This window comes from Zootoca vivipara, chromosome W (genome assembly GCF_963506605.1).
Source record: "Zootoca vivipara chromosome W, rZooViv1.1, whole genome shotgun sequence".
NCBI classification, from domain to species: Eukaryota; Metazoa; Chordata; class Lepidosauria; order Squamata; family Lacertidae; genus Zootoca; species Zootoca vivipara.
In genome coordinates this window covers 2995414-3017814 of record NC_083293.1, presented here as the reverse complement: position 1 = coordinate 3017814, position 22401 = coordinate 2995414, and the positions used below count along the sequence as shown (strand labels likewise).

Below are 22401 nucleotides of genomic sequence, written 5' to 3'. Positions count from 1 at the left end.
GAATCAGCTGCAAAGTAGCCCGTTACCTGCCACGTGCCAGCCGAAACCCACCTTGCTTCCATGCCAGGCGTCCTCGGCCCTCCCGACGTTTTTGGCCCCTACAACTCCCATGACCCCTAGCTAGTACCGTAGGACCAGCGGTCAGGGGCGATGGGAATTGTAGTCTCAAAACGTCTGGGGAGCCGAGCTTGCCTACGCTCGCCTTAGCTCGATGTCACACTGATCCCCGCGAGGAACTTTGGGAGGGGGGGGAGAAGGAAAAACTTTTTAAAAAAAGAAACGATTTGACCCTCTTCTCCTTCCTCCTTTTTTGTCTTTTGTTTCCCTTCTAGCCGTTAAAGAAAGCCCTCAGGATGATGGGAGTTCCGAATCTGATCTCGGATAATTTAGATTGCGGACTTAGCTACAGTGTGATCTCATACCTGAAAAAACTCAGCCAACAGGTAGTATCGACCAAACCTTTGCAATGATAAGTACATAGATGATGATGATTTGTCCAGTGGTCTGGGAACCGGCATGTTTTGACAGAAGTAGAATGTGCATGGGCGTAGGCAGGGGGGCAGGAGGGGGCAGTTGCCCCCCCACGGAAGCAGGGCCGCTGGCCAGCCTGCCCAGTGCCGTCTCCCTTCTCCCTGGCTCGCTGTGGGGCATGTGGAGGGTTTGGCTGGCTTTCCCTCCGCCCGCCCCACAGCCAGCTGGCTAGAGGACGTCTCCCTTCTCGCTGGCTGTGGGGCGGGTACAGGGAAAGCCAGCCAAACGCTTTGCGCGGCTCTGGGTCTTTCCCTCCACCCGCCCCACAGCCAGCCGGCTAGAAGGGACGTCTCCCTTCTCCCTGGCTGGCTGTGGGGTGGGTGGAGGGGCAGGAGGGGATCGGAACAGCCCGATTTCGCCCCTCCCGATCGCGGGGCCCCTCTCCTCCTGTGCCTTGGCCCCACCCCTTGCCCCCCTAATTACGCCCCTGAGAATGTGCTTTTTTATTTAAAATGCATCTCTGGGTTATTTGTGGGGCATAGGAATTCGTCCTTTTTTTTCTTTCCAAAATCTAGTCCGGCCCCCCACAAGGTCCGAGGGACAGGGGACCGGCCCCCTGCCGAAAAAGCTTGCTGACCCCTACAACTCTTTCAGCACGTAGACAGCAGGCTCTGCTTGCCTACTGACGCGGCCAGAATTTGTTTGACGCCAGAGTTTGTCTCCCCTGCCCTTTGCTTAACGTGCCGCGTGCTTTTCTCGCAGACGAAAATCGAGTCCGAGCGGATCATCGGGTCCGTGGGCAAGAAAGCGCCCCAGGAGACTGGCATTAAAGTGAAGAACCACGCCAGCGGCCTGTCCCCGATCCAGAACCGGGATTTCAAACAGCTGCTCCGAGGGATCGCCGGGGAATCGCCGCTCAGGCTGTCGGAAACGAGCGCCAAGGAATTTGCCGGCTTCCACATAGGGCTCTTCAACAAGGTGGGTGTGCGGCGATGTCCGCCAAAACAGGGAGTCGTTGGGAATTGGGTCTCTTCAAATCTGATTCTATGATATGATAGCCATGTTCAAATATATAAAAGGATGTCATATAGAGGAGGGAGAAAGATTGTTTTCTGCTGCTCCAGAGAAGCAGACACGGAGCAATGGATTCAAACCACAAGAAAGAAGCTTCCACCTCAACATGAGGAAGAACTTCCTGACAGTAAGAGCTGTTCAGCAGTGGGATTTGCTGCCAAGAAGTGTGGCGGAGTCTCCTTCTTTGGAGGTCTTTAAGCAGAGGCTTGACAGGCATCTGTCAAGAATGCTTGAATGGCGTTTCCTGCTCGGCAGGGGGTTGGACTGGATGGCCCTTGGGGTCTCTTCCAATTCTATGATTCTAATAGTACAGTGGTACCTCTACTTACGAATAACTCTACTTACGAATGTTTCTACTTACGAATGGAGCTCCGTCCGCCATCTTGGATGCGGTTTAGATAGGATTTTTTCTACTTACGAATTTTTTCTTCCAATGCATTCCTATGGGACTTGACTTCCAATCTTTTTCGACTTATGAATGTGCGTTCGGAACGCATTAAATTCGTAAGTAGAGGTACCACTGTATAACCACCTAAACATTAGCAAGAACTTCCTGACAGTAAGAGCTGTTCGACAGTGGGATTTGCTGCCAAGAAGTGTGGTGAAGTCTCCTTCTTTGGAGGTCTTTAAGCGGAGGCTTGACAGCCATATGTCAAGAATACTTTGATGGTGTTTCCTGCTTGGCAGGGGGTTGGACTGGATGGCCCTTGGGGTCTCTTCCAACTCTAGGATTCTATGAATCTATGGAAAGCAAAAGAAAAGAAAAGGGGTGGATGGGGGGAAAATGGGAAAGGGAGGGCATTTTTAACTACTGGCGTCCAAGCTTTTTCCAAAGGGGGCCAGATTGGATGGAGTGAAGGGCCGTTGGGGCCGACCAAAGTTGTTGAGCGTTATTTAGGATTGAAGTTGCTGAGAGCTTTTTTGGGGATTTCCCCCGAAAATTCCTGAACTTTATTTAGGATTGAAGTAGTTTAGGTTTTTTTAGAATCATAGAATCCTAGAGTTGGAAGAGTCCCCAAGGGCCATCCAGTCCAACCCCCTGCCAAGCAGGAAACACCATCAAAGCATTCCTGACAGATGGCTGTCAAGCCTCTGCTCAAAGACCTCCAAAGGAGACTCCACCACACTCCTTGGCAGCAAATCCCACTGCCGAACAGCTCTTACTGTCAGGAAGTTCTTCCTAATGTTTAGGTGGAATCTTCTTACGTGTAGGATTGAAGTTGTTGAGCTTTAAGGATTTTACCCCAAAGTTGAGCTTTTTTTTTAGGGTCGGAGTTGTCGAGCTTCTAGGATTGAAGTTGAGCTCTTTTTTTTTATTGTACCCCAGGGAATAAACTGCCACAGGAGCTGGGTTAAACCGACCAGCGGGCCGGATTGGGCCCCCGAAACGGATTTTGGACTTGCCCGTTTTTAACTGTATGTGGTGGGTCTGTAAGGAGGCGAAGGCTTTCTGGGAAATGATTTGTTATGAACTTTTAAAAAAAATGTTGATATGTACATTTGTAAAAACAAACCAACCAGAAGCCTTCTTATTAGGCATTGTAGGTCACGAAATTCATAAGCAAGATAAAATGTTTTTATCTGCAAGAACTGCAGCAAGGATATTATTAGTCCAAAGGAATTTTGTAAGGTGGACTTTATCAACTACAGTGGTACCTTGGTTTACAACCATAATCCGTTATGGAGGTCCATTTGTAAACCAAAACAGGTTGTTTGCTTTCGCCAATGGGGCCTCCCCCCCAAAAATTGTTCATAATCCATAGCTGCCAAGTACCCCGTTTTTCCCCCGGGAAACCCCCGTTTTTACTTACCTTTTCCCGGTGGTCCCCCGTGTCACTTCGTCTCCCGTTTTTCTCTGTTATTTTCTCCGGCCATTTTTTTCCTTTCCGATTTGCCCTTCTATGGGCACCAAAAATGGCCACCGCCGGCTGCAAAAGTCGCACCTACGCATGTCTGGAAGTGCATAGGCACGACTTCCGGTGTCGGCGGCGGCCGTGTTTGGTGCCCGTAGATGGGCGGAGCGACACCGGAACTTGCATCGACGCACTTCCTGACATGCGTAGAAGTGACTTCTGAAGCCACCGGCGGCCATTTTTGGTGCCCATAGAAGGGCAAAGCGACACCGGAAGTTACGCCGACGCAACTTCCGGTGTCACACGGCTGCCGGTCCCGGATTCTGCAGTCCAGGACTTGGAAGGTAAGTCATAATCCAAAGAAAAAGGACTAACGGGTTTGAAGTGTTTGTAATCTAAAACATATGCAAACCAAGACGTATGCAAGCCAAGGTACCACTGCATTGCAAAGTATAATTTAAAAATGGTTGATTAGTGGTTCGGATTGAATAGTAGTAATGACAATTCCAAAATGCAGTATTAGATTATAAGTGGGGAAACCATGGGTCGAGGAGGAGGGAAGTCTCAGGCTGTTGCAGCCAGAGGTTTTCTGTTGAATGTTACGTTTAAAATATTTGCAAAAAACTAATAAAAATTATTAAAAGTATGAAAAAAGAAACAAGGTGGCGTGGTGTCAAGGGGGAACAAACTGCTTGCTGTGCAGCTTCCATCTGAACATTAGGAAGAACTTCCTGCTTTGATGGTGTTTCCTGCTCGGCAGGGGGTTGGACTGGATGGCCCTTGTGGTCTCTTCCAACTCTATAATTCTATGATTCTATGATATGACACCCATGTTCAAATATATAAAAGGATGTCATATAGAGGAGGGTGAAAGGTTGTTTTCTGCTGCTCCAGAGAAGCGGACAGGGAGCAATTGATTCGAAGTACAAGAAAGAAGATTCCACCTCAACATTAGGAAGAACTTCCTGACAGTAAGAGCTGTTCGGCAGTGGGATTTGCTGCCAAGGAGTGTGGTGGAGTGAGTCTCCTTCTTTGGAGGTCTTTAAGTAGAGGCTTGACAGCCATCTGTCAAGAATGCTTTGATGGTGTTTCCTGCTTGGCAGGGGGTTGGACTGGATGGCCCTTGGGGTCTCTTCCAACTCTAGGATTCTATGATTCTATGACGGTGCCTAACGGAAGGAGCTTCATATCCCATTGCAGGGGCCCAAACATAAAGTCATTCTATGATTCTAAATGATTTGTTTTGTTTTGACGAAAAACAGGATCTGAAGCCCCAGGCTTACAGGAACGCTTACGATATTCCTCGCCGCAGCCTCTTAGACCAGCTGACTCGCATGAGGACGAACCTGCTGAAAACACATAAGCTCATTCTGGGCCAAGACGAAGGTGGGTGCCATGTTGGCGTAGCGCTGAATGGAGGTTGTCGTTTGGTTCCTTTAGGTCAGGGGCCAGCAAACCACAGGCCCTCTGGATCCGGCCCGCGAACGGTTCTGCAATTGCCAATTGGATCGGCGCAATCACATTTTTTCCCCCAGGTGCCTGGTTTTTTTTTTGCCATCCCCCCCCCCCCCCCGAACTACATCTCCCAGCATACTCCAAGGTTTCTTTCCTCCATAACCCAATTATCAGATCTCTTTGAAATTTTACACAGAGCTCAATAAGAGGATGAGGATTTCAAAAGACTTTGTTGTCGTTTAGTCGTGTCCGACTCTTCGTGACCCCATGGACCAGAGCACGCCAGGCCCTCCTGTCTTGCACTGCCTCCCGCAGTTTGGCCAGATTCATGTTGGTAGCTTCGAGAACACTGTCCAACCATCTCGTCCTCTGTCGTCCCATTCTCCTTGCGCCCTCCATCTTCAGGATCTGTCCTTCCAGTGAGCACTCGGGGCTGATTTCCTTCAGAATGGATAGGTTTGATCTTCTTGCAGTCCATGGGACTCTCAAGAGTCTCCTCCAACACCAGAATTCAAAAGCATCAATTCTTTGGCGATCAGCCTTCTTGATGGTCCAGCTCTCACTTCCATACATCACTACTGGGAAAACCATAGCTTTAACTATACGGACCTTTGTCGGCAAGGTGATGTCTCTGCTTTTTAAGATGCTGTCTAGGTTTGTCATTGCTTTTCTCCCAAGAAGCAGGCGTCTTTTAATTTCGTGACTGCTGTCACCATCTGCAGTGATCAAGGAGCCCAAGAAAGTAAAATCTCTCACTGCCTCCATTTCTTCCCCTCCTATTTGCCAGGAGGTGATGGGACCAGTGGCCATGATCTTGGCTTTTTTGATGTTGAGCTTCAGACCATTCAAAAGACTTTATAAATGCCTTTTTATGGAGAAAATAAAATAAAATGTACATGTGCCGAGGGTCTCGAGAGACAGATGCCGCCGATTTTTTTGAAATGTTGAAGTGCTATAAAATGAAAACCATTTGAGATAGAGGGGGGGGAAATGTAGGAGGGTGAAAGGTTGTTTTCTGCTGCTTCAGAGAAGCGGACACGGAGCAATGGATTCAAACTACAAGAAAGAAGATTCCACCTCAACATTAGGAAGAACTTCCTGACAGTAAGAGCTGTTCGACAGTGGGATCTGCTGCCAAGGAGTGTGGTGGAGTCTCCTTCTTAAAAACCATTTGAGATAGCTGGGGAAAAATTAGGGGGGTTTCTTTCAACCATAAGGGAAGGATGTGTACATCAAGTTTCATCCGAATCCCAAGATGGTGGATGACATGACCACCGTTTTGACGTGATGTGGAATGACCCTTTCGGGAAGTTTTGCCTTCTGGAAATGAAGGGTGCTATCCTTTCTGTTTCTGATGCAGATTGCCTTCATAGTGTTCCCGTTGCTCAAATGGGGAACTACCAGGAATACCTGAAGATGATGCCCGCTCCGCTACGAGAAATTGACCCAGACCAGCCCAAAAGACTCCATACTTTTGGGAACCCTTTTAAGCAGGATAAGAAGGTAGGCCTATTTCATGGGGTCCCCTTCCCCTCGGCACTCGCAAGTGAGCTGAGTTGGCAATCCCATTATATCGTCCAATCTCATTATTAAATGTGGATTATAACATTTTTGCAAGCATTCTGGCTACGGGGTTGAAGAAGGTACTAAACAATTTTATACACCACGTCCAAGCAGGTTTTTTGCCTGCCAGGCATATAAAGGATAATTTCAGGGATATAGTAGACATTCTGGAATTTCTAGAGGCCGAGAGGAATACGAAGGCGATATTGACGTTTATAGATGCTGAGAAGGCCTTTGATAAGATCTCTTGGGAGTTTTATGAAGGAAAATGTGGAAAATTTGGGAGTTGGGCAAAATTTCACGAATGGGTTGAATGCAATTTATTTTGAGTGAAAAGCAAAAATTATAGTTAATAATGTGGTGACTGATGAAATAAGAATTGAAAAAGGAAGCAGGCAAGGGTGCCCACTTTCCCCTTTGTTGTTTATAACCATAGCTGCCAAGTCTCCCGTTTTCTCCAGGAAATCCCCGTTTTTCCAGCTGTTCCTAGCTGGAAAAAAGGGTTTTTTTGTTTTCCCCCGGTTTATTCTGGCACGGCGGCCATTTTGGAACTGGGCAGAGCATCATCAAAAGTCGTTTCTGAGCATGCTCCGCCCAGTTCCAAAATGGCGGCAGCGTTACTTCCGGTCTACTACTTCCGGCCCGGTCCCTTATTTCTCGGACAGCAACTTGACAGGTATGGTTTATAACAGTCCTGGAAGTCTTGCTGTCTATGATTAGGGATGAAGAAAAGGGTCTAAGCAATATAAATTAAAAGCCTTTACAGACGATCTAGTTTTGACAACGCAGGACCCAGAAACCAGCCTTATTCAAGCGCTGGATATAACACAGGAGTTCGGACAAGTTGCAGGATTTCAATTGAACAAGACTAAAACGAAAGTCTTAGGGGAAAAACCTCACATTAGAGGGAAAAAATAGGTTACAGGAGACTAGTGGCTTGATGTTTGTAAAGAAGAAGTACTTGGGTGTAAATACGATAGCAAAAAACTTGAATTTGTACAAAGGTAACGATGGAAAAATGTGGAACGAGATCAAGAGAGATTTGGGTGTATGGTCTAATTTGAAATTGTCCTTGATGGGTAGAATTATCAGTTATCAAGATGAATGTATTGCCGAGAATGTACTGGAGTACTGTGTCCAGTTCTGGGCACCACAGTTCAAGAAGGATACTGACAAGCTGGAACAAGCTGGAACGTGTCCAGAGGAGGGCAACCAAAATGGTCAAAGGCCTGGAAACAATACCTTATGAGGAACGGCTTAGGGAGCTGGGTATGTTTAGCCTGGAGAAGAGAAGGTTAAGGGGTGATATGATAGCCATGTTCCAATATCTCAAAGGATGTCATATAGAGGAGGGTGAAAGGTTGTTTTCTGCTGCTCCAGAGAAGCGGACACGGAGCAATGGATTCAAACGACAAGAAAGAAGATTCCACCTCAACATTAGGAAGAACTTCCTGACAGTAAGAGCTGTTCGGCAGTGGGATTTGCTGCCAAGGAGTGTGGTGGAGTCTCCTTCTTTGGAGGTCTTTAAGCAGAGGCTTGACAGGCATATGTCAAGAATGCTTGGATGGTGTTTCCTGCTCGGCAGGGGGTTGGACTGGATGGCCCTTGTGGTCTCTTCCAACTCTACGATTCTAGAATGTTATTTTTATCCCAGGTATTGCCAATAACCGATAATTTAAAGTGTTTTAAAGAACGGTGTGGGTTGTCCTTAACGGCTGCCGACGTGTCTTCCAGGGCATGATGATCGACGAAGCGGACGAGTTTGTCGCCGGTCCCCAGAACAAAGTCAAGCGCCCAGGAGAGCCCAACACGCCGGCTTCTCTGAAAAGGAGGCGCAGCTTGTCTCCGCTGCTGAGGCGGCCCCAGTCTCCACCAGCGATAGCCAACCACGTCAGTGGGAAGGGCCCCCCTTCTGCTTCAGGGGCCCCAGCCAATGCCACCCTCAAAGCCATGCCAGCTCTCAATGGTAATTTGTGCTTAGCCTCCTAAAGGCTCCCTGAGCGATTGCCGCATGCATTTTTTATTTTTTATTTTGGTCTTGTGTGCACGGAGCTTTTGTCTTCCGGAATCCTTTTTCTAAGCAGAGTAGCTGAACTGTTTGAGGCTATTGTAATAAACGATGCCCAGAAGCACTGTAATAACTAAATGAGCAAGCTAACTTATTAACCACACCCAGGTGGCACTGTGGGTTAAACCACAGAGCCTAGGGCATGCTGATCAGAAGGTCGGCAGTTCGAATCCCCGCGACGGAGTGAGCTACCGTCGCTCGGTCCCAGCTCCTGCCAACCTAGCAGTTCGAAAGCACGTCAAAATGCAAGTAGATAAACAGGAACCGCTACAGCGGGAAGGTAAACGGCGTTTCCGTGTGCTGCTCTGGTTTGCCAGAAGCGGCTTTGTCATGCTGGCCACATGACCTGAAAGGATGTCATATGGAGGAGGGAGAAAGATTGTTTTATGCTGCTCCAGAGAAGCGGACACGGAACAATGGATTCAAACTTAAAGAAAGAAGATTCCACCTCAACATTAGGAAGAACTTCCTGACAGTAAGAGCTGTTCGGCAGTGGAATTTGCTGCCAAGGAGTGTGGTGGAGTCTCCTTCTTTGGAGGTCTTTAAGCAGAGGCTTGACAGGCATATGTCAAGAATGCTTTGATGATGGTTCCTGCTTGGCAGGGGGTTGGACTGGATGCCCCTTGTGGTCTCTTCCAACTCTATGATTCTATACGCCGGCTCCCTCGGCCAATAACGCGAGATGAGCGCAGCAACCCCAGAGTCGGTCACGGCTGGACCTAATGGTCAGGGGTCCCTTTACCTTTAACCTGCCGAAACAAAGCCCCTCTCCCAAGTATGCTCCGGGCGGTTTCCAACAAAAGATGGAAAGTACATTAAAAGATCAGTCCTTAACAACTTGCCCAAACAGGGCTGCCTTCGGAAGTCTTCTAAACATCAGATGATAGTTTATTTCCTTAACATCTGATGGGAGGGCGTTCCACAGAGCGGGCGCCACTACCGAGAAGGCCCTGTAGCTTTGCTTCTCGAAGCGAGGGAACCGCCAGAAGGCCCTCGGCGCTGGACCTCAGTGTCTGGGATGAACGATGGGGGAGGAGATGCTCCTTCAGGTATACTGGACCGAGGCCGTTTAGGGCTTTAAAGGTCAGCACCAACACTTTGAATTGTGCTCGGAAACATACTGGGAGCCAATGTAGATCTTTCAATGGCTTTCAATGTAGTCTTGTTATGTGGTCTCGGCAGCCGCTCCCAGTCACCAGTCTGGCTGCCGCCTTCTGGATTAGTTGCAGTTTCCGGGTCACCTTCAAAGGTAGCCCCACGTAGAGCGCATTGCAGTAGTCCAAGTGGGAGATAAATAGAGCATGCACCACTCTGGCTAGACAGTCCGCAGGCAGGTAGGGTCTCAGCCTGCGTACCAGATGGAGCTGATAGACAGCTGCCCTGGACATAGAATTGACCTGCGCCTCCATGGACAGCTGTGAGTCCAGAATGACTCCCAGGCTGCGCACCTGGTCCTTCAGGGGCACAGTTACTCCATTCAGGAGCAGGGAGTCCTCCACACCTGCCCGCCTCCTGTCCCCCACAAACAGTACCTCTGTCTTGTCAGGATTCAACCTCAATCTGTTAGCCGCCATCCATCCTCCAACCGCCTCCAGACACTCACACAGGACCTTCACCGCCTTCACTGGTTCCGATTTGAAAGAGAGGTAGAGCTGGGTGTCATCCGCATACGGATGAACACCCAGCCCGAACCCCCTGTTGATCTCTCCCAGAGGCTTCATGTAGATCAGGGGTCCCCGGACTACGGCCCGGGGGCCGGATACTGCACGCGAAGCTCATTTATCCGGCCCCCGGCGACGCCCGCTCTTATCCCGGAGGACCAGAAATAGCTTGCGCCCATGTGCCAATGTCATTTCCGATGCACTTCCCGGGTTGCTGGGGGCCATTCTCCGGGGGCAGCGAAGACCAGTGATACCGTATTTTCCGGCGTATTAAGAGAACGAAAAGGTTACAAATGCTATGACTAAGTGGGCACAGGACTGTGGTTATCCAATTACAAGCTTGGAATGGGAAAATCTCTGGAAAATCAATATGAAGTTCTCGTCGAGCTGCAACATGAGAGAAAATATGTTAAAGATGACTAACAGATGGTACCTCACACCTTCTAGATTATAAAAAATGTACAAACGATGGAAATCTATTTCACATGTGAAATTACTAAGAAATTCTGGAATAAAATTCATGACGAGATTCAAAAAATAATGGGGAGAAACATCCCCAAAAGACCAGAGATTTTCCTACTAAGCATAACATTCCAAAAAGAGATTCCATCACAATCAAAAGAGATTTTGTTATATTCTTTAGCAGCGGCTCGCCTGGTTATTGCCAAAAGATGGAAAGAAAGAGAGGCCCCAAAAATTACAGAGTGGCAAAACAAATTGCAGGAAATGGCCGAAATGGCACAACTAACAAATCGTTTGCGAGGAAAAGTTAAGGAAGAATTTGTTAAAAGATGGGATAGATACAAGAAATATGTTTAAAAAAATATACGGAAGATAAAATCACTATGATAGCATTTGAGTGAACTGTTAAGGATATAGGTTGATTTAATAGATAATTGGAGACTTAAAGAATTAGAATGTGAAAAGATACCAAAAGTAGAAACAGCATTGATTGTACATACATTCGATATTGAAAGAACAAAAGGCAAGCTGCTGGAGTTAACAGGAAGTCCAGAGGTTTATTTATTCAATTATTTATATATTATCTTTTTTATTATTAGCGGGTTTTTGTGTGTGTGTGTTTTTCTTTTTTCACATTCTTTTTTCTTTATTTCTATTTTTTTGTTTCTTTCAATGTGATGTATAGAAAATGTTTACAAAATTGTTGCTGAATTGAAAAATAAAGAAATATTATGGTAAAAAGAAGAAAGAAAATAAATAAAAAATGTCAGGAGACCGAGAGGAAAATATTAAAAAAAAAAAAACACCCAACTTTTCCAATTAAAATATAGAGTTTGGGATATACTTGCTGTATATAAGACTACCCCTCTTCCTATGATCGTCCGTGGGCCGGACATCCCCGCGCTGCCCATATCCAAAATCGCCTCTGCGCATGTCCGGAAGCCGGAAATCGCGTCTGGACATGCGCAGAAGCGATTTCTGGCGCCGCGCTGCCCATTTCCGAAATGTCCGCAGTGCCCGAAATCGCTTCTGCGACTGCGTATAAGATGACCCGGCATATAAGACGTCCCCCGACTTATGAGAAGATTTTCCTGGGCTAGAAAGTAGTCTTATACGCAGGAAAACACAGTAGTAATAATAATAATAATTAATATTTATACCGCGCCCTTCCCAGTCAAGACCGGGCTCAGGGTGGCTAACAACGAAAATATCAACACAAGTATAGAAAAAAACCAATTCATTTTCTTTTAACAGAACAAATGGTTAAGGTGGATAAGATCAGAACCTGTAAAGAATAGTGGGTTAAGCATGAACGACTATTTGAATGAAGATTTGATTTGTTTATTTTTATTTGTCTATGAGTTTTTTCTTTTGTCTGACGATTAGGATTTTTCATGATAGTTTTGTCATAATTATTATTTGGATATATTATTAATATTGTTTTGTTTACGTTATTGTCCTTGGTAATCAGTTTTTTTTCCTTCTTTTCATTTTTTTTCATTTTCCCCCCAGTGTTATATCATTTATATTTTAAATGTTGTGTATGTTTATTATTTCTTTTAGTATGTTTGTGAGTGTATTGTCTAAACAATTCTAAATAAAGTTTGTTTTTAATTTAAAAACAAAAAACGAAAAAACAATTCAGTTAAAATGCAGATTAATACAATGTTAAAATTCAATTTTAAAATTAAAAATCTACAAATAAGATAAAACCATTATGAGATAAAACCTTAGGGGAGGGTAATTCCTATGCCCCACAAATAACCCAGAGATGCATTTTAAATAAAAGGACACATTCGACTCATGTAAAAGCATGATTGGGCCGCATGATTGGGCCGCATCCGGCCCCCGGGCCTTAGTTTGGGGATGCCTGAGGTCTTGGTCAGTGTGTCCGGGGCCGAGGCAGGACGGCCGTCCATCAACAGATAAATCTGGGTGTCATCAGCATATTGATGACCACCCAGCACAAAACTCCGGACAATCTGGGTGAGGGGGCGCATGAAGATATTTTAAAAACCCCACCTTTGGGGGGGGGTTCCCAAGTCAAAGTTGCTGGACTTTTTTTAGGCAGGAGACCCCCCTTTTTACGGGTTGAGGGAGGCCCTCTTTTGGGAGTTCAGGTCTAAGTTGTTGGGCTTTTCGGGAGGAGGAAAGACTGCTTTTGGGGGCGGGGTTCATGTCTAAGTTGTTGAGCTTTTTTGGGAAGGGAATGCCTGCTTTTTGTGGGGTCAGGTCAAAGCTGTTGACCTTTTTGGGGGGGAGCCAGCGATCTGCCACCAGGTGGCGCTGTGGGTTAAACCACTGAGCCTAGGGCTTGCCGATCAGAAGGTCGGCGGTTCGAATCCCTGCGACGGGGTGAGCTCCCGTTGCTTGGTCCCAGCTCCTGCCAGCCTAGCAGTTCGAAAGCACGTCAAGGTGCAAGTAGATAAATAGGAACCGCTACAGCGGGAAGGTAAACGGCGTTTCCATGTGCTGCTCTGGTTTGCCAGAAGCGGCTTTGTCATGCTGGCCACATGACCTGGAAGCTGTATGCCGGCTCCCTCGGCCAATAATGCGAGATGAGCGCACAACCCCAGAGTCGGTCACGACTGGACCTAATGGTCAGGGGTCCCTTTACCTTGACCTTTAGTGATCTGCCACAGGTCTCCACTGATCTTCCGGTTGGGTGTGCCTGCGATACGGCCTTGAGCATTCAGAAACTTTCCTAAGAGAGCCCTTTTCTTCTGGCAGATCCAAACAGCAACGTGGTCCCGGATGGCAACGCCGAGAAGAAAGCCGAGCACTTCCAGTCCCCGGACAGGCAGGGAGACGGGTTGCCTGTGCCGGCGATGGCCTTTACCCCCCCGCCCCCGGCCGCCCTGACGGACGACGACCTGTCCAGCGAGGAGGTGGACTCCCTGCCCTGCGAGCTGAACTGCATCGGGGAAGACGGACTGGACCTCCGGCCTGTTGCCAGCTCCCTGCTTCGCCGGCCGGTCAGCTACAGCGTGTCTTCAGGGGACCCCAAACTCCTGCCGGGATCCGCACCCAGGACCGCGCCCCACGCGGTGAAGCTCACGCCCAGCATGTTCGAAGGGAGTAACGAAGTGATCAAGATCAAAGTGATGAAGGAGGTCCGCAAGCCCGGGAGAAGTGAGTGTTGGAGGGGGGGGGCTTGGTAATAATAATAATAATAATAATAATTTATTATTTATACCCCGCCCATCTGGCCGGGTTCCCCCAGCCACTCTGGGCGGCTTCCAACAAAACATTAAAATGCAGAAATCCATCAAACATTAAAAGCTTGAGATGCCTTCTAAAGGTCTGGTAATTGTTGTTCTCTTTGATCTCTGGTGGGAGGGCATTCCACAGGGCGGGTGCCACTACCGAGAAGGCCCTCTGCCTGGTTCCCTGTAGCTTTGCTTCTCGTAGTGAGGGAACCGCCAGAAGACCCTCGGCGCTGGACCTCAGTGTCCGGGCAGAACGATGGGGGTGGAGACGCTCCTTCAGGTATACTGGACCAAGGCCATTTAATGGGAGGGCGTTCCACAGGGCGGGTGCCACTACCAAGAAGGCCCTCTGCCTGGTTCCCTTTAAGTTGGCTTCTCGCAGCGAGGGAACCGCCAGAAGGCCCTCGGCGCTGGATCTCAGTATCCGGGCAGAACGACGGGGGTGGAGACGCTCCTTCAGGTATACTGGACCCAGAACGTTTAGGGCTTTCAAGGTCAGCACCAACACTTTGAATTGTGCTCGGAAACGTCCCGGGAGCCAATGTAGGTCTTTCAAGACTGGTGTTATGTGGTCTCGGCGGCCGCTCCCAGTCACCAGTCTAGCTGCCGCATTCTGGATTAATTGCAGTTTCCGGGTCACCTTCAGAGGTAGCCCCACATAGAGCGCATTGCAGTAGTCCAAGCGAGAGATAACCAGAGCATGCACCACTCTGGCGAGACAGTCCGCAGGCAGGTAGGGTCTCAGCCTGCGTACCAGATGGAGCTGGTAGACACAGAGAATTGACCTGCGCCTCCATGGACAGCTGTGAGTCCAGAATGACTCCCAGGCTGCGCACCTGGTCCTTCAGGGGCACAGTTACCCCATTCAGGACCAGGGAGTCCTCCACACCCGCCCGCCTCCTGTCCCCCACAAACAGTACCTCTGTCTTGTCAGGATTCAACCTCAATCTGTTAGCCGCCACCTCTGTCTTGTCAGGATTCAATCTCAAATCTGTTAGCTCCCACCAGCCCAGATAGAGCGCCAGGGCAGCCAAAAGCCGCCTCTTTTTTCCACAGGGGTGAAATGGAACAAGCGGCTCCGAAGAAGCTTGTGACATTTCGGTCTCCGCTGCTATCATTTATGGCAGGGACACTTCAGTTCCCGGGCGGAAGAAGGGTGCAGGGCATTTGCTATGGCCCCAGCCTTGCTTGGCACCTTTCGGAATTTGTGAGGATCCCCTTTTTTTTAGAGCTGGCAGAAATGTAATTGTAGAGTTTGTCTGTAAATGGCAGGAGCCGCCCGTCATAGTGGAATTCACATTTAGAAACCACGAGAGAAAGTGGTTTGTCCCTTTGGTGTGGGGTGCTGTTACAAAAGGGGAGGGGAGGAAATCTGTGCTAGCAGGAGAAAACGTCTTTTCTCCAATGAGGAGGGTCAAGTCACCAGGCTTGTCCCATGCACAAACAGCTATGCCCCAGAGAGAAGAGTGGCTTTAGGAGGACGCGGAGGGTCTGAAAAGGGCAAAAATTCCACCATGCTTAGCTTACAGCACTGAGGGAAGAGTTGTGAGATCGCAGCCACTGCTTGGAAGCAAGGGGCAGGGGGTTGAGGGCAGGATTCTGATGGTCTTAGCAACGCTACCATGAACCTCACGTTTTGTTTTGTTTTTTAATGGCAGATTTCGAAAAGATTTTCTCTCTCCTCGAAGAAGTTCAAGGCCCTGTTGAAATTCAGAAATATTTCATTGAGTTTGCTATCAAGGAAGCAGCAAGGTTTGTATCCGGACGACATGTTCAAAGCTCGAGCAGTTATGTGCATATGTTGTTTGCTTACCTTCCAAGTCCCGGACTGCAGAATCCGGGACCGGCAGCCACGTGACACCGGAAGTTGCGTCGACGTAACTTCCAGTGTCGCTTTACCCTTCTATGGGCACCAAAAATGGCCGCCGCCAGCTTCGAAAGTCGCTTGTACGCATGTCAGGAAGCGCGTCGGCGCAACTTTCGGTGTCGGCCATTTTTTGGTGCCCATAGATGGGCAGAGCGACACCGGAAGTTGCGTCGACGCGCTTCCTGACATGCGTACAAGCGACTTTCGAAGCCGCTGGCGGCCATTTTTGGTGCCCATAGAAGGGCAAATCGGAAAGAGAAAAAAAATGGCCGCCGGCAGGAGAAGATCACGGAGAAAGACGGGAGACGAAGTGACACGGGGGACCACCGGGAAAAGGTAAGTAAAAACGGGGTTTCCCGGGGAAAAACATTGGCAGCTATGGTTGTTTGTTGTTTGTTTCTGAGGGGAAACGTGGAACGGAAGTGCCAGGCCCACCTTAAATTGCTCCCCTTCCCCCCTTCTTTCTCTTAGGTTTAAAAAGCGGGTGTTAATCCAGCACTTAGAGAGAATACTCGAGGAAATAGACTTCGCCAGCCTACACCACAGAGTTAATCATGTCAACAGTAGATAATAGCGCCCCAGCGAGACGAGAGCAAGTTTGCTACGTGGAAGAGGACGCGGCAGTGGGGGCGGCTTTTCTCCTGGAGTCCGAGAAGAAGGGTGACGTTTGTACATTTGCAAGCCTCTCTCGATGGAAACCGGGCTGCGACCTTGACGGACTTGCTGCAAAGGGGGGGGCCTGGCGTCCTCCCATTGAAGGGCCTGATTCTGCTCAAGGGGCTAAAGGGAAAAACACTCCGTGCTGCCCTCGGCCGCAGGTGATAAGAATTTACTCCTTTACGCTTTTTAAAGCGCTGCTTTAGGCAGCAGCAGGTCGGATCCGGCCAAAGAGAAAGGCATAGACGTTTGATCCGCGCTCGTGCCGGAGAGAGTCTTGGTTCAAAAAGGGGGGAAAAGAGAGAGGAGAGAGAGAAATCAATGCCTTCGTGACGGCAGCGTGCGTTGCTGCTGCTACAGACACGGAGGCAGAACCTCCGGAGAACCGGCAGCCGACCCGGGCGCGAGTTTTCAGGGTGACGTTGCATTTGAGAGTAAAGCAACTGTTGAAACTGGGTTGAGGAAAAGCAACCTGCCTCAGCCTCTCTTCTCTTTTGTCTGCAGACTTTATGAAAAGCGCGTGGCATTCGTCTTCTCTTTCATCTTGTGAAGAGGACGGAGTCTCTTCACGTGGACTTTGGCCTCAGAAGCACTTAGAAGGAATCTTTGGGGTTTTTTTAACGAAACGAAAAGAACCCCCGTCCCCCCAAATATTACGTGCGTGTGTGTATTACTTTTTAAACGTTCGTACGAAAAGAGATTATTTTGGACGGTGTCCTTAATTTGATAGATCAAACTCTGTGTGTGTGTTTGTGTGTGTATGAGATGGATTCTTTTTTTTTTAGCACCTGTACAGAATAAAAATCGTTTTATGGTTTCCTACGAAGCGCCTAATCGGAATGAGGTGCTGGCGAGGAATCCCAATTGCCTGCGAGCGCCGGAAACGAGAGAGCAAAAGGCGGCCCCCAAACACAGAAGACCCCCCCTTCTGTTTTCTTCCCTCCTTCCTCCGAAAGACCACTTGGAACACACATTTCTTCATTGCCGGTTCACATGGTTTGCTTTGACTCTAGAGTTGCCATCCGACTTTCCACATTTACCGTATATTCCGGTGTATAAGACGACTTTCCAACCCCCGAAAATCTTCTCCAAAGTCGGGGGTCATCTTATACGCCGAGTGCTGCCCCCCCCCCCGCCGGTCCGTGAACCAGCGCAGGGACTCATTGAGCGGCGCCGGAATCGCGTCGGCGGCTCCACGGAAGCCATTTCTGGCGCTGCACTGCCCATATCCAACAGATCCGCAGCGCCAGAAATCGCTTTTGCGGAGCTGCGGGCGCGATTCCGGCGCCGCTTGGCGAGTACCCGAAATCGCAGAGGAAAGGGAGATCGAGACACAGCGAGGTTTGACAGCCTGCCGGGGGGGGGGGGAGGGAGAGGAACAGCGTTGCCGGTGCTGCTGCTGGGGGGTGGGGACCGCTTTGCTGGGAGGGAGGGAGACGGAGGCAGGATCGGTGCTAGGGTTTTTTGCACCCTGGGCAAATTCACCTTCTGGCGCCCCCCCCCCAATTAATAAAAATTAATAAATAATAGAAAAAAATAAAAAAGTGTGTCAAGAGGCAATATATAAATCTGCTCCCAGAGATTCCTAAAGGGTGGAGGGAACATAGTGTATATTCTGAACTGTTAGCAACCGCCAGCGCAGGACCGAAGGGGCACAGTGTTCCGCCTCTCTTGCTGCTACTAGCCGCGGCCGCCGCAGCTGGGGGGGGGACATAGCAGCGACTCGGGTGGGTGACCAGCAGGCGCGGCGGCGAAGACGGCACATTATCCCGCCACCGAGAACCGACGAGCGCCCCAGCGCAGTCGCGCCGGTGCTGGTGGTGGCCGGGTGGCGGTGGGACCCGGTTCAGCGATGGCACGGCGCACGTGCTAAAGTTTTCCAGGGCTGGAGCATGGAGGCGAGGGGCGTCAGCGTCACGCCAGCCAGCCAATAACGCACCGCCTTGCTATTGCAGCCCGGCAGCCTCGGAAAGAAAACAAAAGGAAGCCACAGGCGTGCTGTACGCTCGGGGGGAAAAAACCAAAAGACAGCCATGGGAGGGGCGGCGGGGGTTGGGGGGCAGGCTGAGCAGCGCCCCCAACATTCTAGCGCCCTAGGCTGTCGCCTAGCTTGCCTAAGTGAACGCGCCGGCCCTGGACTGAGGAGCCACTTTACAGCGAGCTGGGGAGGGTGGGAGAAGAGCAGCTTTGCCAGTGCTGTTGCTCACGAGCCGCTGGCTTGCCAGAGGGTCAGCCGGGGCTTGTCCATGGCTGCAAGTCCATAAAATATAGAGTATCTCCCAAACTCTTATGTTTTAACTTGAAAAGTGGGGGGCCGTCTTATACGCCCAGTCGACTTATACACCGGAATATATGGTATTGTTCTTCAAGTCACTGGCGGATTGTCCCTTTGCGTTCCATGGTGGTGTTTAGCATGCCCAAGGACTTTATGTTTGGGCCCCTGCAATGGGACACGAAGCTCCTTCTGTTCATACCTGCCAAGCTGCTGTCTGAGAAATAAGGGGCCGGGCCAGAAAGAGCAAGCCGGAAATAGCGCCGCCGACATTTTGGAACTGGGCAGAGCAGGCTCAGAAGCGGCTTTTGCGGCTGCTTTGCCCAGTTCCAAAATGGCCGCCGCACCAGAAGTCGCGCTGCTGCAGCCATTTTGGAACTGGGCAGAGCAGCATCAAACGTCACTTCTGAGCATGGCCGCCGCACCAGAATAAACAGGGGAAAAACAAAAATAATCTGTTTTTTCAGCTAGGAACAGCTGGGAAAATGGGGATTTCCTGGGGAAGACGGGAGACTTGGAAGCTATGCTTCCGTTAGGCACAGTCTCCCCTGCTTTGAAGCAACAGAGCTTCGGTTTTTAATCTGAGCAGCTGCCACAGCCCTCGTTTGGCTCACATTTGATCGAACCCTTGGCGAGAGAAGCTTCCACCGTACGCCCCATCAAGACGACTTGCACCTTCCAGGTGGAAGCGTCCCAGATCTGAAGAGCATCTTCTTTCCTTTTTTTTTAAAAAAAAATAATCTTTATTGATTTAAAAATAGAAATAAAACAAAACATCCAACTAAAATGAAACGAAGTAAATACACAAATAATCCATCATATAAATCCAAACATAATTTAACCTATCTTCTACAATGTTGTTTCACCTTAACTTATGCCTTTTCATGTTCACCTATATCCATATATTGTACATTTCGACTTCCCCTTCTCTTCCTCCCTGGCTTCAAATTTATTACCGTTCTCACTGCTTCTAATCATTTTCCTCTTGGGAGCTTTACAAGATATTTGTCTTCAACCCAAGTTCCTTTATATATACCAGGGGTGGCCAACTCCCAAGAGGCTGTGATCTACTTTCAGAATTAAAATCTGGCAGTGATCCAACCCCCGTTTTTTAGGGGTTCGGCTCAAAGTTGTTGAGCTTTTTTTAGGGACAAGGAAAGGGGGTGGGTGATATGCAGCCTGCACAGATGGAAGACTGGGGTGTGGGGTAAGGGCGGGAGATGCTGCCTGCAAGGATGGAAGACTGGGGTGAGGGGGGGAAATGCTGCCTGCAAGGATGGAAGACTGGGGTGTGGGGGGAGGGAGATGCTGCCTGCACAGATGGAAGACTGGGGTGTGGGGGGAGGGAGGGAGATGCTTGGCTTTGGCCAAGGACGGAGGAGAGCAACCACGTTTTCCATGGCTGCTCTTCACCCACATACACCCCCCCCACACCCCTTCTCTCTCTTTCTCGGTTAAATAAAGGCAACAGCACCCGAGCCCAATGGCAGGGAAAAGTTTGAACAAGGGCAGAAAAAAGTTTGATCAAGTTGCAAAGAGCGGCAATAAACTCTCTCCCTCCCCCCCCCCTTTTTTTTTGCAAACTGTCTCCATGTTTGCATGGGTGTGGGGCGGTCATAAAAGTTCGGGTGGGTGTTTTTTCACCCCTCTTCCCCCTCTCTCTTTTCACTTTTTAAGTTCCCAAAGAAAGGAGAGACATCATCTCTTTCTGACGTTTGCATCCACAATCTTTTAAGAAAATAAAGGGGGGAAAGAGGGTGGTGGGGCAGGGAAATACATATTTTGACCAGGGGCAGGGGAGAGAGAGACAAACCTTTCTCCGGCGGTCGCAGTTTCCTAAGAGACGTCACACATTTACCTAGGTTCGGACGCATGCGGGGCTCCTTCCTGTACTCGTTTCCTCCTATAATCCATTTAGCCCCAGGCTAAATTTTGGGAAAGGGAGGGGGCGCTGGATGCAGAAGCTCTGCTCTTTGTTCCAAGGAGCAGCATAAAATGCAGGAAGGAGGTGGGGGCGGGGCCAGGTGCTCCTAGGGGAAAGCAGCCAACGATCGACTGCAAGCCTCCTGGGGAGCTACTGGTCAACCGCGATCAACGTGTTGGCCAGCCCTGATATATATATTCCATTTTTTTCCCAATTTTCCTTTTTTATTCGAACCACCCCTTACCGAATTTGTTAATTTGGCCAAATCGATGTAAATAATTACACAGAGCAATGGATTCAAACTACAAGAAAGAAGCTTCCACCTCAACATTAGGAAGAACTTCCTGACAGTAAGAGCTGTTTGGCAGTGGAATTTGCTACCAAGGAGTGTGGTGGAGTCTCCTTCTTTGGAGGTCTTTAAGCAGAGGCTTGACAGCCATATGTCAAGAATGCTTTGATGGTGTTTCCTGCTCGGCAGGGGGTTGGACTGGATAGAATCGTATAGTTGGAAGAGACCACAAGGGCCATCCAGTCCAACCCCCTGCCGAGCAGGAAACACCATCAAAGCATTCTTGACATATGTCTGTCAAGCCTCTGCTTAAAGACCTCCAAAGAAGGAGGAGACTACGCCACACTCCTTGGCAGCAAATTCCACTGCCAAACAGCTCTTACTGTCAGGAAGTTCTTCCTAATGTTGAGGTGGAATCTTCTTTCTTGTCATTTGAATCCATTGCTCCGCGTCCGCTTCTCTGGAGCAGCAGAAAACAACCTTTCACCCTCCTCTATATGACATCCTTTAATATATTTGAACATGGCTATCATATCACCCCTTAACCTTCTCTTCTCCAGGCTAAACATACCCAGCTCCCTAAGCCGTTCCTCATAAGGCATCGTTTCCAGGCCTTTGACCATTTTGGTTGCCCTCCTCTGGACACGTTCCAGCTTGTCAGTATCCTTCTTGAACTGTGGTGCCCAGAACTGGACACAGTACTCCAGGTGAGGTCTGACCAGAGCAGAATATAGTGGTACTATTACTTCCCTTGATCTAGATGCTATACTCCTATTGATGCAGCCCAGAATTGCATTGGCTGAAGGCAGGAAAGAAACACAATCGCCATTGTCTTCTGTGTTCTGGGCGGGAGGGGAGGGGTGGGCGCGAAGCACCCCCCTTACTCGGCAACAGAACAGCAGCGTAAGCCAACAGCCCTTTTTTTCTGTGGCATTAAAGCAATCGCCTACTTTTTGGAAATGAAAGAATTTGCTTTCACTAAATCAATTGGGATGGTGGGCTAATGGAAAACTAAAAGCAAAGCGATGTTTCCCAGCGTAATTCTAGCGACAAATTGACACGTGTTTTGCCAATTCAAAATTCAGCCATTGTTAACTGTTCGGAGAAGGTCCACACACACACACACACACACACACACACACACACATATATATAGAGAGAGAGAGAGAGAGAGAGAGTCTGGATGATCAATATAGTGCTCCAGAAATGAAATAAACGTGTTTACATCCCCTTATAGCTCAATTGACACACTATTTTGCCAATTCAAAATTCAGCCTGTCATTAACAGTGTTCGGAGAAGGTGTGTATGTATGTATGTATGTATGTATTTATGTATGTATGTATGTGTGTATGTATATATATATATATATGTAGAGTCTGGATGATCAATATAAATACTGCTCCAGAAATGAAAGTAAAGTGTTTACATCCCCAACTCCAATTGACACTGTTTTGCCAATTCAAAATTCAGCCATTGTCGTTAACAGTGTTTGAAGAAGGTCCATACACACACACACACACACACACACACACACATATATATATGTAGTGTCTGGATGATCAATATAAACACTGC

General features: G+C 48.8%; 1 protein-coding gene across 2 annotated transcripts in view; it reads left to right on the top strand.

The window, feature by feature from the left end:
• The window catches only part of LOC118078708 (integrator complex subunit 6-like), a 41396-nt gene extending 24360 nt beyond the window's left edge, over positions 1-17036 (top strand). The window contains exons 11-19 of one of the 2 annotated variants that reach the window (XR_009556971.1): positions 333-443; positions 1234-1449; positions 4661-4784; positions 6214-6356; positions 8151-8382; positions 13338-13739; positions 15475-15568; positions 16155-16501; positions 16845-17036. Coding sequence is in view for 1 of the 2 variants with exons in the window: in XM_060270002.1 (XP_060125985.1) it covers positions 333-443; positions 1234-1449; positions 4661-4784; positions 6214-6356; positions 8151-8382; positions 13338-13739; positions 15475-15568; positions 16155-16254 (1422 nt within the window). In the remaining variant the exon portion in view is untranslated. Of the gene's footprint in view, positions 1-332; positions 444-1233; positions 1450-4660; positions 4785-6213; positions 6357-8150; positions 8383-13337; positions 13740-15474; positions 15569-16154 lie in introns of both variants that reach the window. The other variant, XM_060270002.1, reaches the window with a different exon arrangement.
• The last annotated feature ends 5365 nt before the right edge of the window (positions 17037-22401 follow it).